General features: G+C 46.2%; 1 protein-coding gene and 1 long non-coding RNA gene across 8 annotated transcripts in view; one reads left to right on the top strand and one right to left on the bottom strand.

Moving 5' to 3' along the window:
- NHS (NHS actin remodeling regulator) overlaps positions 1-15342 on the top strand; it is a 353434-nt gene that overhangs the window by 308637 nt on the left and 29455 nt on the right. For 6 of the 7 annotated variants that reach the window (XM_053306637.1, XM_053306635.1, XM_053306636.1 and 3 more), the window contains exons 2-3: positions 7341-7493; positions 13745-13878. In XM_053306637.1, the coding sequence (XP_053162612.1) occupies positions 7341-7493; positions 13745-13878 (287 nt within the window). Of the gene's footprint in view, positions 1-7340; positions 7494-12277; positions 12312-13744; positions 13879-15342 lie in introns of those variants that run through there. The other variant, XM_053306642.1, reaches the window with a different exon arrangement.
- Positions 1435-15219, bottom strand: LOC128349759 (uncharacterized). The gene is made up of 6 exons (XR_008318976.1): positions 15134-15219; positions 12466-12579; positions 11423-11644; positions 9181-9290; positions 7392-7644; positions 1435-1706 (listed from the first exon to the last, which is right to left on the bottom strand). It is a non-coding gene; the product is annotated as an uncharacterized LOC128349759 (long non-coding RNA).

Raw genomic sequence — 15342 nt, 5'->3', positions numbered from 1 at the left:
CTGTGTCCTCCCCGGGTTTGGGAGCTGTGTGGGCTCCCAAATTTTAGTTGTATGAAAGCAAGATAAGAGGAAAACCTGGGAATGGGATATGCTGCCAATCTCCTAATAATATATGAGAGGTCAGAAATGTCACAAGTCTTATATTTTACAAAAAGGAAAAACACTAAAAGCATGTTACTAATATTACAATATTATTTTACAAAAGAAAACAGTGCAACAATGTTGTCTCCGGAAACACAAGCTTTGAACTTAAGGACTTACCTGTGAAATAGTAAAGTGTGCCGTCAAGTTGATTTCGACTCCTGGCAGCCACAGAGCCCTGTGGTTGTCATTGGTAGAATACAGAAGGGGTTTACCATTGCCATCTCCCGCACACTATGAGATGATGCCTTTCATCATCTTCCTATATCACTGCTGCCTGATATAGGTGTTTCCCATCTGGGAAACATACCAGCAGGGATTCGAACCGGTAACCTCTTGCTCCCTAGGCAAGTTACTTCCCCCCTGTGCCATTAGGTAGTTCATTCCTTACTACACTACAACTATTTTTAAAGCCTTTAAAAACAGTTCCAGAACTGCACTGGGCAATGTGTGTGTGTGTGTGTGTGTGTGTGTGTGTGTGTGTGTGTGTGTGTGTTTCTTCTTACCAGTAATATCATGGGCACTATTCAAGAGCTGCTGAGTAACAAATGGTGTAGACCTCTCCTTCGAAGCAAAGCTACTGCTCTCAGGGGCAGCCCATGGACCCTTGGCCTGAGGCTAAGAACAATACGGCATCTCGCCAAGCTGTGGGCAGGAGCTCAGCATTCTCAGGCCAAGCTGCTGAGGAAGTGGTGGTAGCAGGCACTGCCAGATTATGCCACCAGGCCAAGCAGTGGTGGCAGGCTTCTTTCTAGCTCATGCCTGGGATGGGAAGAGGGGAAAGAAGAGGCACATCCCAGCAGGGTGACAAAGGGAAAGTGAAGAGCATACCCCAGTGAGGTGAAGAAGGGTAGAGGCAACAGACAGAAGAGAGGCCCATCATGGGGTGTCACTCATGTTGGTCGGGGACTGATGCTTGCCACTCCCTGTTCCCCTTCATGGAAGGGCTGTCTGTGATTGCTTGTAGTAGCAGTTCTAGGAATTTGGTTTTTTCAAGAGTCACTACCAAAAACTGAAAGATAAATTTAACTAAGGTAAAATGCAAGAGGAAAAAAGGGGAAGATGTGTACTCTCTACTGCAAGAGGAGAAGAGAAGTGTTTTCCATGTTTCTAAAAATATATGAATTTGTACAAGGCAGTGGTCTCCCCCATTTTTTGGCTGAAGAACCCCTGTAGCATGTTTGCTGTGAACCTAGTAGAACCCCCAGCTCCCTTCTCCTGCCCTTCCACACAAAGTAAAAAAGTAAAAACTGGTAGTAAGTCATCAGTCTGTGCCAATATTTAGGTCTGAATATTTGCACAGTCATAATAACTCATTTATTTAGCAATGACAAAATCCAAAGGCAAAAAATTGCATTAATGAATACAATGGGGAATGTCTGGCCAGCACCAGGAGTCAAAGTGAAGTGGCTGAGATCGACGGTTGTAACATTTCATGGCACCCCTGAGGGATGCTTGTGGAACCCTGGTTGAAAAACACTGGTACAAGCCTTTAGCTCAGCCTGAGGCAGGATCAGCAGTTCTGTGCTTAAGCTGCATGATGAGTCAACAGTAGCTTGCTGTCTCTAATAACCAGGGAATATTGTAAGAAAAACAGAAAATTAATTTCAAGACTGAACCAGTTCATCTCAGATACAAGATAAGCCGGGAACTAATCCAACCACGTCACACATATTAGTACATAAATGTTTCATAGACGCAAGTGCTGTGACAGACATACATTTTATTTATAGCCAAGAATGTCTTCACTGATTTCCCCCCTTCTTAACTGCTTGTGTCTTTTGCTGCCACATTTAGGAAGTTAAAGTCTAGAAGGCTGGCAGAATATAGAAGTGCTTGTTTGCTATGCGTGGCCCACACTCTACTATTTAAGACAGCAGTCATTTTTGGTTCTGCCTCTGGTGTTGCTGCTCTTCACCCTCTTATGACAATGTAGCAAGGAACACAATGCAGTGGCTAGAAAACGAGCCTTTGATTTCTATGCTGGGGTCACAACTCTGCCATTAATTTATTTTCTGCAGCCTGGGTCAAATCTCTCAGCTTTAGTTCTTCACGTGTAAAATGGGAATAATAATTAGTTCCCTCTCAAACAATTGTTGTGAAGGAATGTGCAATGAAGGCTATCAGTGCTATACAGTACTAGTGTGATGTAATGGTTAATATAATGAGCTGGAAATCAAGCCTCAGCTTCAAGCTTACTGAGCTCATTCACACAATCAAAAACTGAGGCTATTCTCACAACCAGGCGAAATTGGGCTAGGGAGCCTAGCCCGATTTCACCTGGTTGTGAACACCACCAGGCTCGCAGGCGAGGCTGGTGGGTTTCCAACCAGGTAAACTGGTAAGGAACCCCTGTCCTTAAACCGGGTTTGCGGAACGAGCACTCTGCAAACCCCATTTTCAAAATCGTGTGTTGCCATGCTGCGGCTATACACAGGTAGACCCCCAGTGGGGAGGCTAAATGCAGCCTCCCAGCTCGGGGGTCTCTCCTCCAGCATGCCCTGCTCGCTCGCGCAGGGCATGCTGGAACTTCCAGGGTGCATGAGGCCCCTGATCCCCGCAGCTCCCGCAGGCTCCATGACGTAGCTGGCAGTCGTGTGGGTAGCCGATCTGGCCGCCCAGGGCTGCCAAGGGATCGTCTGCAGGGGAAACGGGCTAAGACCCATTCTCCCCGCAAACCACATCTGGCGAGTCTCACGCCTCACTGTGTTCTACCTAGGTTTGGGAGCTGCATGTGGAAGCAAGGTAGGAGGATAACCTGGGTAGCTTCTCCTCCTACCTTGCTTCCACACAATCACTTCTACCCAGGTTTTCCTCTTACCTTGCTTTCACACAACTGAAAATGGGGAGCACACACAGCCCCCAAACCCAGGTAGAACAGTTTTTGCTTGTGTGAATGACCTCTGTGGGGTGATTCACACGATTGCCCCAGATGGGGTGAGTGCAGGGGGAAGGGAGGCTGCTTTCACCTTACCTGCCCCCCAGACGGCCATGCAGATCCTCTTCACCGCGCTTCCCAGGCACCCACACGGACAGCCTTGCTCCATGCAGCTTTATGAAGCACAGAGCAGGGCGGAGGCATCCAGGGCTAGAACTTCTTGTTCCAGCCTCCAGGCATCCCTCAGTGCAATGTGTGGTGTGTGCATTGCATTGGCTATTCTCCCCTCAGATGGGCACTCTGTGCGTGCAGCCCGAGGAGTCACACAATACCCAGTAACCAGGTTAAGGGTGCAAGAGACACATGATAGCCAGTAGCCAACTGCAAGTGCAAGAACACCCTTAACCTCGGCTAAAAGCCAGGTTCGTTGAGGGGGTTAGGCGGGCAGGGAGCGAAGGGGTCTATGAGGATCTCACCATTTCTCACGACCAACCCAACCCTGCCCTGAGAACATTAAGGCTGTTCTCATGCGCAACCTAACCTAGGCTGGGGCTGTCTGGCCTAGGTTAGGCTGTGAGTGTGAAGGCGGGATCCTGCCCAGCCAAACCTTACTTTTAAGCCTGGTTTTTCGCTAGTGTGCCCTTAACCCGGCTGCCATGATCGTGTGCGTGTTTGAGCTGCTTACAACCTGTGTGCACACAGAGATGGGTGCCTAGAGTGCCCAACTCATGGGGTAATCCCCCAATGTACTGCGCTTATTGCACAGTACACTGTGGGATGCATGGAGGCCAGGATGATGCATCCCGACCACCGGAGATCCACACTGCATGCAGCAGTGTGGATTGTGTGGGAGCGCAGTCTGCACTTCCCACCAATGTGGGATGTTCATTTGGGGGTAAGGTAAGTTTTGCACAGCCTTCCCGCTGCCTGCCCACCACATCAGTCCTGTGAATACCGATATTTTTTGTCCCTGACGCAGGGGCGTAGCAAGGTTGGAGGGGGCCCAGAGACAAGATTTTAAAATAGGCCCCTCGCTGATATACACACACAAACACACTTCACAATATATAGTGCACTCACACTCACATCCCCATTATGAATAGGGTGAATATCCAGTTCACATTGAATCTAGTTTTTTTACTCTCTGCTCCTGCCGATCTCCGAGAGACTCAACATAATTCATAGGGGGTGCAACATGGGCGGGTGGGGAGTCATGTGATGTGCCTCTGGGGGGCCCCTCGAGGCAGTGGGGCCCCAAGGGGACTGCCTCCCCTTGCCTAATGGTAGTTACGCCCCTGCCCTGATGCTTTATACTACATTATTTCGTTTTTACTTATAGACACACACACACACACACACGAGTTTCCTGCTGGCAATTTTTTTTAAAAGTAATTTTCTCCATCTAGTAATTAAAGGTTAAGAAACTAAAAGGGAAGGGGGAAGAAAATAGGAGAGTCTAGAAAAGCAGACAGAGCCGTGGGGGAAACCCCTTAGATCTATCAAAATAAATAGAGCAGAAATCTTTCTTGCTGGCCTTTGTGTTGTTATTATTAGAACAAACACGCCTGAGTGAACTAAGCCATACTACCTTCAAGCATCCATACACAGCTCAGCTACAATTTTGTTTTAAAGGAGGAATGCTGTGAGTAGAGGCTATGAATGATGGATGTATATGATCAACAGTGCTTAAACATCCATTTGAAAAGCTCGGAACTCTGCTTAGGATTCGCATGTAATTATCCACTGCTATGCAGTCAGAGGAAGGCGAGCACACATGGTACAGCCACTATGTTTAGGCAGCTTAAAAAATAATTCTTTGTAGTGCCTGTCCTCCCACAGCAAGCCATTAATGTACATGGGCCTAACATGTGAATGGGCTGATTTCCTCCACCCCCTCACCGCTAGTGCAGGACTTTTGTTATGTCTGTAGTAGCATCACTAATAGTTTTATGCTGAGAGGGGGATTTTTCTAATTGAGAGGACTGTACCATGTGCAGATCTGCACATCTGAACCAGCTTGAAAATAAGCCTTTTACTATGCACCACTGTCTGTTCAGTACTTCATGGAAAATATTGTCATGTATAAATAATATTTTGTGGAGTTTTACTGCATCAACAGAGATTCTCATAATATATTGTAAAATAAAGATCTAACATGTTTCTGAGGGCTGATTTTTTTTTAAAAAAAATTTTTTTATAATATTTTCATATTTGTATGGCCACAACTCTGGGTGATGGGTGTTGTCCAAGATTGAGTTAGTGTTTTGCTGTGATGTCATGGTGTCACAGTGTCTTTTGCTGCTAGTGGCTTAACTATTCTGATGTCACAGAGGATGTGGGCAGCTTTTGGCTAGGCTGCTGGCTGCGAAGTGAACTTGGGCAAGCTTAGCATTTGAATACCTGGAAGTGTGTCAGCAACCACTGTTCAAAGGGAATGAAGGCACTATATTGCAGGAACATAGTAATTAGGGAGAAGAGAGTTAATGAATCATAAAAGTGGAATGGCCCGTGTCTATCCATTTCCTGGGAATCTTCCTTAACCAAGGAATTCCTGAGCAGAAGCAATGGCTTGTTTTATTGTATCTTACTGCATTTTTTATTTCTTATATTTTATTGTATTTTATGGCTTGTTGGCCACCTTAAGCATTTTCATGTAAATTGAAAAGTTGGACTAAACATACATATAGGCCACAATCTCACGACCACAGTGAGCATGGTTAAAGAGTTAACTGCAATCGCTGAGCCCCACATACTCACACAGAGCATGATTTAAGAACCCAGAATTTCTGGGCAATCCCAGTTAAACCAATGAGGTTAAGGCTTATTTAACTGGGATAGATAACTAGGATCAGATCCTGGTTATCTATCCTGGATAACCAAACTATGCAGTTTGACTGGAATTGGCTGGGAATTCTGGGTTCTCATTTTACAACACATCATAACAAGAGTTCAGAACTCCGTGATTGTGTTTATCTCTTTAACCGCACTCACCATGATCCTGAGAACATGGTCACAATAAATCAATAATAAATATAATGAATGAATAAACTAGCTTACATCTTCTTTATAGGACACTGAACAAATTTAGTAAAATAGCCTCAAATGTATTGAGTCAATCAATTGCCCCACACACTAGAAGCTAGGGTGTGCATGAATCAAAATCTGCAATTCGATTTGAGGTCAAATCGAATTGCAGAGCCCCAAATTGATTTGACAAATCAGTCCCAAATCACCCCAATCGATTTAGGTGAGGTCTGTTTTGTGGGCAAAATGCGCCCCAGGTAGACCTGTCCTCTGAGGTGGGCTGACATGCTAAGTCTGGAGTGGAGGGCTGGTCTACCCACCAACCCCAATTGGTGGACCAGGTCTCCCTGAAAATAAGCTATTTTGAGGCTGTTTTTCCAGAAAAACAGGCCTCAAAATGGCATTCGAATTGCCCGAATTGATTCTGTTCGACCCCGAATCAGGTCCTTTATTTTGAGGCTGATTAGATCTGGAGTCAGATTTGTAGATAACTCCCAATTCGACCTGCAGCGATTTGATGGTGACTCAAATTGCACACCCCAACTAGAAGCAAAGGCACAACCTGTGTTTGATCACTGGCAATTAAAGTACTTTTGGTCCCTGACCCTGGGCACGAAGAATACTACCCTTCTCCTTGCATGTCTCTCCACCTGTATATATCCACTAACAACAGTGAATTCGTTTTAAATAATGTCTTGAAAACTGACATTTACCTGTAATTGTCAAGAATTTAGAAAACCTTTGGGAAATACCTGCTTTGGTGTTTGCGAAAGGCCCTGGTGGTGTTGTTGTTGTTGGTAGTAATAGTAGTTACTAATAGTAGGAGGCACTCTAACTACTACCACCATGGAATAAGTGTCAATTTTGTATTTCTACCCAGTTTTAGAAGACTGAAAGGTATGCCAGCATGGCTTGGCCAGGAAGTAAATACCCTAGACTGTTCTACTTCTCTTATTATGGTCCAATAATAAAATGCTTGAAATGTATAAAACCCCAAAGTGGAAAGCCTGCCCATACAGACATTTGCTACCTATATCCTGTGTTCCCCCAGTAGTATCTCTTCACTGACTGGCAATGAGGATGCAATGAGAATTGGGTAGGATTCAGACTAAGTTAATCATGACTAAGCACTACCAAAACCAATGGGACAAGTTAGTCCTGTGTAACTGTAGCCCCATTAATTTCAATGGGACAGTCATGATGTTGCAATAATACTTGGGACGTTATTTGATTAAGGTTCCAAACTAGGTTCTATTATACGAGTGAGTAAATATCATTTATCTCTTTGATTCCACAGCTGTTTCAAACCTGGACGCAGAGAGCAAACTGAGTGTGTATTACCGCGCACCTTGGCATCAGCAAAGAAATATTTTCCTTCCTTCCACCAGACCAGCTTGTGTAGAGGAGTTGCATCGCCACGCCAAGCAGAATTTGCGAGCTTTGAGAAGAGGTACACCATTCTGTTCATTCATGAAGCTGGATTAGTTCAGATTGTTGAGAACCAAGCTTGATTTTGTGCTTAGGAGCTAGCAGATGAAATTAGTCTGGCTTCACCAGTGTCACAAAGTGACCAGTTCTTTTATATGGTGACCATGTAGGATCTGGGTGCACAAGATAGAGAGGAGATCAGAGCAATCCTAAATTATTCAATGGGCTTTATTGAGTACAAAAGAGTAACAATATCAATCTAACTGAGCAGAAAGCAGAACAATCTATCAGAATTACTAACAATATTTCAACCATAGCCAGCAACAACATTCACCTAGTGTTCCTAACTATCATATGTGTGTGCATTAAATCCTCCTAGAGCCTAATATAATTCAGATATAGGTGGAAAAGGTGGGGGATAAGAAAGGTTGAGGACTGGCATGGGTTGGGGAGATCAGGAATTAGTAGAGGGAAGAGGGGAAAGGAGAAGAAGGAGAAAGGATGGAGGGATCCAAGGCTTGTGGAGCAGCATATTACCAGGGTCAGAGGTAATATTACCACCTGGTAAAGCTGTGGGGCTTTCAGCTGAAGGAGAGAGGCTGTAGCTGGAAACAGGAGCTTTGAGAGCAATGGTCAAGCAGGCAGTTTGCTCAGAGCAAGGCTGAGAGTGAGAGCACCATGGCTGGGGAAGTCTTGACTTCTCACTGCGCAGCAGAAGTCACAAACAGTCCCTTCTCCCTGGAAAGAGTTCCGGCCTCTAGCCCCGCAGCTTGGGCAGCAAACCCTTGGATTGCTCATGAGTAAGTCTTGCTTACTCCAGCCAGCCCCCAACAAGTGATGAAGAGTGAATGCTTCCCCTCACACCCAGCATACTGCCCCTGTCTCTTCACAGGGAGCAGAACATGTGAATCGCACCTAATAGCATCTGAAAAATTCTGCTTTTACATAAAAACCACTATATAGTCATTAGGAACAACTAAACTGACAGCTAAGTCTTGCGCAGCATGCTTTTGAGTTCTTCATACTTTTTCATCGGGCTGGATATTAACAAGGGCAAAAGCGGGTGAGCAGGGCATGTTTTAAGAGCCCAGATCTCTGCAATTTAACTGTCTTTGTATGAGGTATAGGAAGAATTTCTCAAACTTTGTTATTCCAGGGCACAGGAAGTCTTGTGGTGACCCCCACACCGGCCACCCCCCCCCCCGTGTCAATGTTAGAAACATGTCAATGTGGGTGACGTGGCCAGTGTGAGGGTTGCCACGAAGGCAGGTTATGGGAGGGGCTGCCTCAAGCCTTCCTGTACCCCTGGTAAGAGTCTATAGCTGTCTCCTTCTCACAGCCAGTGAGTGCTTAATTTGCTGTCTGGGTGTGTCAGGGTGCCAACATGAGGGAGTCTGGGTGGGGACCTTTGGAGGGTTTAGGCCAATTATTTGAGTGTAATTGGGGGAAAAACTATTCAGGATTATAGGTCTTCACTACACTTGTCATTTGTCAGGCAGGGAGAGCACTTGTATGGAATTTTGCTTCCATGGAGACAGTGTTTGATAAACCCAGTTGTCTCCACTACTGATCACCAATGTGTAGGTCAGAGACAAATGACTTAAGGGGATCCCAGGGGCTATGCTTTACTGATAAAAGGTAGAGAAAGAAAATAAAAGAATGGGAAAGGAAACTTAAAGTGGGCAATTGTGGGAAGCGGCTATATCTACCTGTCCTGCAGCTGTGCCTTGTGTTTGAGTGAAGAGATGGGAGATCCACTGGGCAAGGGAAACTCCATGCAGCTAGACTTTTGGCTTGCGAGGAATTAATTGAAGGGCCCCTGAATAGTGATTTCAGATAGGATATTCTCAGGCTTGGAAATCTCTAGGACTCATCCACAAAATGCACACTCTGTCTGGGCTTTCAGTGGGGTGGATGGTCAATGTAACGAGAACTAAGGCAACCTCAATTCCCAGGAACACAAGGTAAATCCAAATGGAGATTAGCAGGCAAGGCTAACCAACGAATGAAAAAGGTGCAATCATGTATGTTGAACTGGTGCAATCATGTATGTTGAGAGGAGAGCTGGTCTTGTGGCAGCAAGCATGACTTGTTCGCTTAGCTAAGCAAGGACTGCTCTGGTTGCATATGAATGGGAGACTTGATGTGTAGCACTGAAAGATATTCCCCTCAGGGGATGGAGCTGCTCTGGGAAGAGCAGAAGGTTCCAAGTTCCCTCCCTAACATCTCCAAGATAGGGTTAAACAGTGAATAATCGATACGGACCTACAGGTTGAAGCCTCTAAAATACCTAGAGGTTTGTATATAGGCAACCAGCTTTTCAATCTCATGCCCACTGATTCCCTAAGTAATATAACATTTCCTAAATTTAGGCATGCCTTGACTCTTGCTTGCCTTAATGCTCTTCCAACAGCTGTTCTTAAGGGAAGGTTCAAGGGGACTCCTTACTCTTCGCGCCTTTGCGGCTCAGGTGCTATTGAGTCCACTGCGCATTTTATTCTTTATTGTGACCTCTACAGAGATGTTCGTCTAAATTTTACTTCACCCTGGCTGAAGTCTTTTCCTGGCTGTTCGGATGATTTCTATCTTGATTTACTATTGTCTAAATTTGACATTATGAGTACTAATTCTGTCGCCAAGTTTTGTTATATTGCATGCAAGTTGCGTATCGCCATTTTATGATGTCTTTTTCTTTTCTCTTTCTGTTCTGGTCATTGATCGAAATAAAAGCTGACTGACTCACTGATAGGATTGGGAGAGATTCCTGGATGTAACCTTGGAGAAGCCGCTGCCAGTCTGGGTAGACAATACTCAGCTAGATTGACCTATGGTCTGACTCAGTGGGGCTATTTCCACGATCAGGGAAAATCGGGCTAGGAAAGCCTAGCCCGATTTTTCCCGATCATCAGAACCACCGGGCTCAGCTGAGAGCCTGGTGGTTCTGGAGTGGGTAACCCGCTCAAGAACCCCTGCCCCAAAACCAGGTTTGCGGAACAAGCACTCTGCAAACCTGATTTTTAAAATCGTGAGTAGCCGATCCGGCCACCCAGGACTCCCTCCCCGCTCGTGAGGGCTTAGCCCGCTCTTCCCGCTCACCGCCGGAAACCGGGTCTCACGGATTGTGAGACCTGGTCCAGTATATGGCAGCTTCCTATGTTCCTAATTGGAGTTTTAATCAGTTGGTGGGGAAATTGGTTTTACACTTGGATGGGAAGATTGCTCTGTGGAAGAATTTTATTATCAACTAGCCAACCCCGCACAGAGCATCTGTGCGGCGCTTTGGGGACGGCTGTTTCCCCCTCCCTCTTCCCCCTGCCCCCGGTCTCTCCTCTCTTCCCCTTCCCTCCGGCCCGTGCTCTCCAGCCCTCCTCCTCTCCTATTCCTCCCCCCCACAGAGCCGTGGCTGGCAGCCAAGAAGGGCCCCACCACCACTGTTTTTTCTCCCTCCCGTCTGCCCACCGCTGCCTTTCTCTCCCTCACCCGCTGCCGCCTTTCTCTCCCCTGCCCCGCCTTTCTCTTCCCCACCCACAGCCCGCCACCGCCTTTCTCTCCCCCGCCCGCTGCCCGCCACCGCCTTTCTCTCCGCCCGCTGCCCGCCACCGCCTTTCTCTCCCCCGCCCGCTGCCCGCCACCGCCTTTCTCTCCCCCCGCCCACTGCCCGCCACTGCCTCTCTCTCCCCCCGCTCGCTGCCCGCCATTGCCTTTCTCTCCCGCCGCTCACTGCCCGCCATTGCCTTTCTCTCCCCTCTCCTCCACCCGCTGGCTGGCCGGAGGCCACTGCCAGCACTTTCTTCCCCCTCTCCTCCTTAGTCCTCACTTCGGAATTCTTGCAGCTAGTCGCAAGAGTTCCGCCGCCAAATCCTGGGCACGCATGTCCCAAGAGAATTAAATCTATAAATGATCACCTTTAATTTTCTGGGCACAGAGGGAAGCTTCTTAGAGCATGCATACCAAACCTGTTTGTAGTTGTTCTAGGGTCCTCCCAGGTCATCCCAGGTCATCTGATATATTCAGAGACTTGTTCAGTGCTTTTATTATTGTTTTCAAGCATGGAGAGTAGGGCACTGCTGCCAAACCTTCTCTCACTTTCTGTTGTCAAAGCCCATTGTCACATGTCTTTTCCTGTTTGGTCTCTGGTATTGCCAATGTGGACCTGGAAAATCCTGGTTCTGTCTGGGAGAGCCATAAACATATCATTTGGGCTGAAGAGGGGGTTACTTAACACATCGTTACGAAGACATGGGGAATTTATGCTTAATGTCAAGTATCTTGATATGTCTTTGTTACATCTACTAAAACAACAAAAACCTCATTGCTATCAGCTGACAGTGCAGATTAGAGTGAAGGCAACCAAACAAAGTTCACCTGCAGTCAATGAAGATAAGCTCAGTTTCAGGCAAGCTCAGGGTTTTTCACTGGATGTGAGCCAGTGAGGGTTGGGTTTTGAGTGTGGTTGGAATCATTTATAGATGCTATTATTTGATTGTGAAAGCTTTAAGCCTTCCTTGGATGTAATAGATTTATGAACATTATCTGCTCATTTCTTAACAACTGAGAGTAGATGATGAGTGATCAGATTGGCTAAACCAAATACATGCTATAAATAATATACTAAATAATTTCTTGGTCTTAGCAGTAAATTGTGGTTGAGGTCTGTCAATGGCACTGCAAAGAACCATAAAAACGGAAATACAATCACATTAGAATTAGAAAAGAGCAAGTTCAGTTTTGTTGCTGATCTCCATCACAGCTGGTTTAGATAAAGCTAATCTTCTTCTGCCATCTTGTGGTCAGGAGACAACTACTTGAACAAAGGGTGAACAAGCAAAAAGGAAAAAATGTAAGGAGGCCAAGTAGTTAATCTGTTCTGGACAGTCTCTTCCTTAAGTTATTTGATATCAACTGTGAAACTACATTATACTTCTGCTGTAGGATAATTTTGAGCAACATGGCTCATATTAATATCATATAGTATCCTCCCTACTTTCCCTTACCTGTTTTGGTACAGTTGTAAAGCAATTTGCTATAACTTTGGATGAAAAGTGTTGTTGTAGTGGCTTCATTCACCATTGCTTATATTCCATTCTTAGCAGACCATTTGGTAGGTGCTGAATTTAGAAAGCAAAAAAAGAAGTTGCCTTGTCTCCTAGGGGTATATCATTCTATCACTGGAACAAATTATTTCCTCCTTGGAGTCAGTTACAGAGTTAAAAGAGAGGCATGGGCGAAGCCTAATGTATTTTCACTTAAGGTTGCTATCCTTCAAAAGGGGGGGGGGAAATCTAATACTTTTTCATTTGTGTATTGAGTGCTGGACTAGTACAACAGCTTAGAGACTGAGCTTAAAATCAGGAGGTTTTCCTGCTCCAGGCCAAGGCAGGATCCAACAGTGCACCAGACCTCAGACAGTTCCAAAGTCCAGGGCCTGCATGAAATAGGAGCCGGGCAATACAATGTGACAGAATATTGCTTCAGGAATTTCAGTTTTCATAGCTGCTGCCTAGGCAGGGTGAACTGGCCCTGTCCCTTTCCTAGCAAACGGCCTGTCTCTTAAAAGGACACAGTCTGATTTCTTATGTGCTGGCTCCAGTAATGCTAGGAGGCTTCTGGTGAGACTGGTGGTTCCTCGGGTTGGAGGCATTCCTCAGAGGAGAAAGTTAGGGTTGTGTCCTCAGTACTAGCTAGCGTTTTCCTGGTATGGGAGGGTCCCAAAGGCACAGGGGCATCTAAGGTCTTGGTCTTGGTCTTAGGTTGTTCCCATCATGAACATTCTGCCTTACACACACACACACACACACACACACACACACACACACCCCAGTTGGGGAGGTCTTGGATCCAGGATCATGACATTAGTCCTGGTTCCCCTGTTGCTTCTGCCACGAACTCACTGGTTGGCCTTAAGCAAGCCACCAGCATCAGCTCTGCCACCATTTACAATATAACAAACAAACAAACAAACAATGAATATTTATATACAACAAAAGTTCCCAAAGCGGTTTACACACAGAAAACAATAATGCAGGAATAAGATGGATATAGGGATAACAACACTGACTTGCCTTCCTTGGTTGCTGCAAAGGTTGGGAGAACATCATGTGAGAACTGGCCCTATACAATGTTTATTTAATCCCAAGAGTGTGTTTGAGACCATGATTAAGTAAATGTATACTATCAACTGCACCTTGATCAGACCTAAGGCTTTTTATGCCAGAATGTCTTTAAACATCAATCTGAAAGGTTTTTTAAAAATTTCTCATTTTTGCTATACAGAGCAACGGATCCGGGGTGATAGCAGAGAACAGAAAGTCCTGGGCCCAGTCACTGTGGTGGCGCCCCCATTTCCCACTTTTCCTGTAACCAACAACCAGAAGAACAAAGAGACAAAGGACCGCCACTTGTTAAAAGTAAGTCTTTCTCTCCCCCCTCCCCGCCCACCTCTCACACACACCCATCCCCCACCAAAAGCAATTTCTGGTCTGTTATATGACAAAGGTTGTCAGCGCCTGATATAGAGAGAGCAATTTTTGCCTTTAATCACGGTGTGACAGCTAGAGGTTTGCCAGATCGCAGGGCCAGCAAAATCAGCACGTGCCAAACCTCATATAATGCAGCTATTAAAAGCACAGAGGTACACCTTGAAAGCCAGGGGTAATTATCAGTTGGTTGCAGTATCTAGTGACAATTATGCTTAGCGTTCTCTAATATATCTAAATTATATTTCTTGATCTTCCCAGAGATTTTTGAGTTTACAGCATTCATCACCTTGGTCTCCTAGTAGGTAAGGGTTATGGTGAGGTAATTTTCCTGCAGAAGTGTGGTGGTTAATATGTGGTGACTCCACTGAGAGAGCAACATTTTATATGTGGAGGCGCTTCACACAACAAATGAAAAGCTACTGACGGGGTTTGCGGGGAGAGCAGGCTTAGCCCACACGGCTGCCAGCTCCGTCATGGAGCTGGCGGAGACTGTGGGGATAGGGGGTTGTGTGGCTCCCGGAAGTTCCAGGATGCCCCACGCAAGTGCACGGGGCATCCTGGAGACGCTGCCAAGCCTGGGAGGCTGGCTGCAGCCTCCTGGTCGGGGTTCTACTCAGGTGTCGCCACGTGCCGTGGTGACACACAAAGGAATGAGGTTAACGGAGCACTCGTTCTATTAACCTCATTGAAGGGGAGGGTGTTCTAGGCGGGCTAGCCGCTTTGGGAGCACCGGGCTCGCTTGCCAGCCCAATGGTTCCCACGATCGACGGGCTAAGCTCTCTTAGCCCGCTTTTCGTCAATTGTGGGAATAGCCTCGTGGAGTTACTCATCTGCAGTTTTAAATCAGGTAGCCATTTTGGTCTGTTATAACTAAGGGCATGGTGTTAAGCTCTTGTCTGCAGATAGGTAATCGTCCTAAATGGGAATAGAGGAAATTGGTGAAGACTTAATTAGTTCTAGACCCATACCTCATGCTGAGGCCTCAGATTGTACAGAGGAATTCTGGGACAAAAAAGCCACGGAGAAGCTCCTTTTAAAACATGTTAAAAACCCTCTAGACACTGTAAACAAACAGAGCCAACCAATGTTTTTCAAATTTCTCATAGCTGTCTATCAGACTGATTGCAGCTATTCGCATGACCGTTCGGGAGGGCAGGTATGGAGAAAAGCTGTGACACCTTACCTTCCCCCCAGATAATCCTTTGAATTTTGCTGGGAGTGCAGACCGTACTCCCAGAGCTGCACCAGGCAGCGCAGAGCTCCAGAGGCCAGGACGACGTGTCCCAGCCTCTGGGTGTCCCACAATGCACTGCGTGCCAAGTGTGTTGCATTATGGGATTCCCCCATCAGATGGGCACTCTAGGTAGCCCAAGAAGACACACAATCCCACAT

Source organism: Hemicordylus capensis, chromosome 3 (genome assembly GCF_027244095.1).
Source record: "Hemicordylus capensis ecotype Gifberg chromosome 3, rHemCap1.1.pri, whole genome shotgun sequence".
Lineage (NCBI taxonomy): Eukaryota > Metazoa > Chordata > Lepidosauria > Squamata > Cordylidae > Hemicordylus > Hemicordylus capensis.
This window is presented reverse-complemented; position numbering and strand designations above follow the sequence as displayed.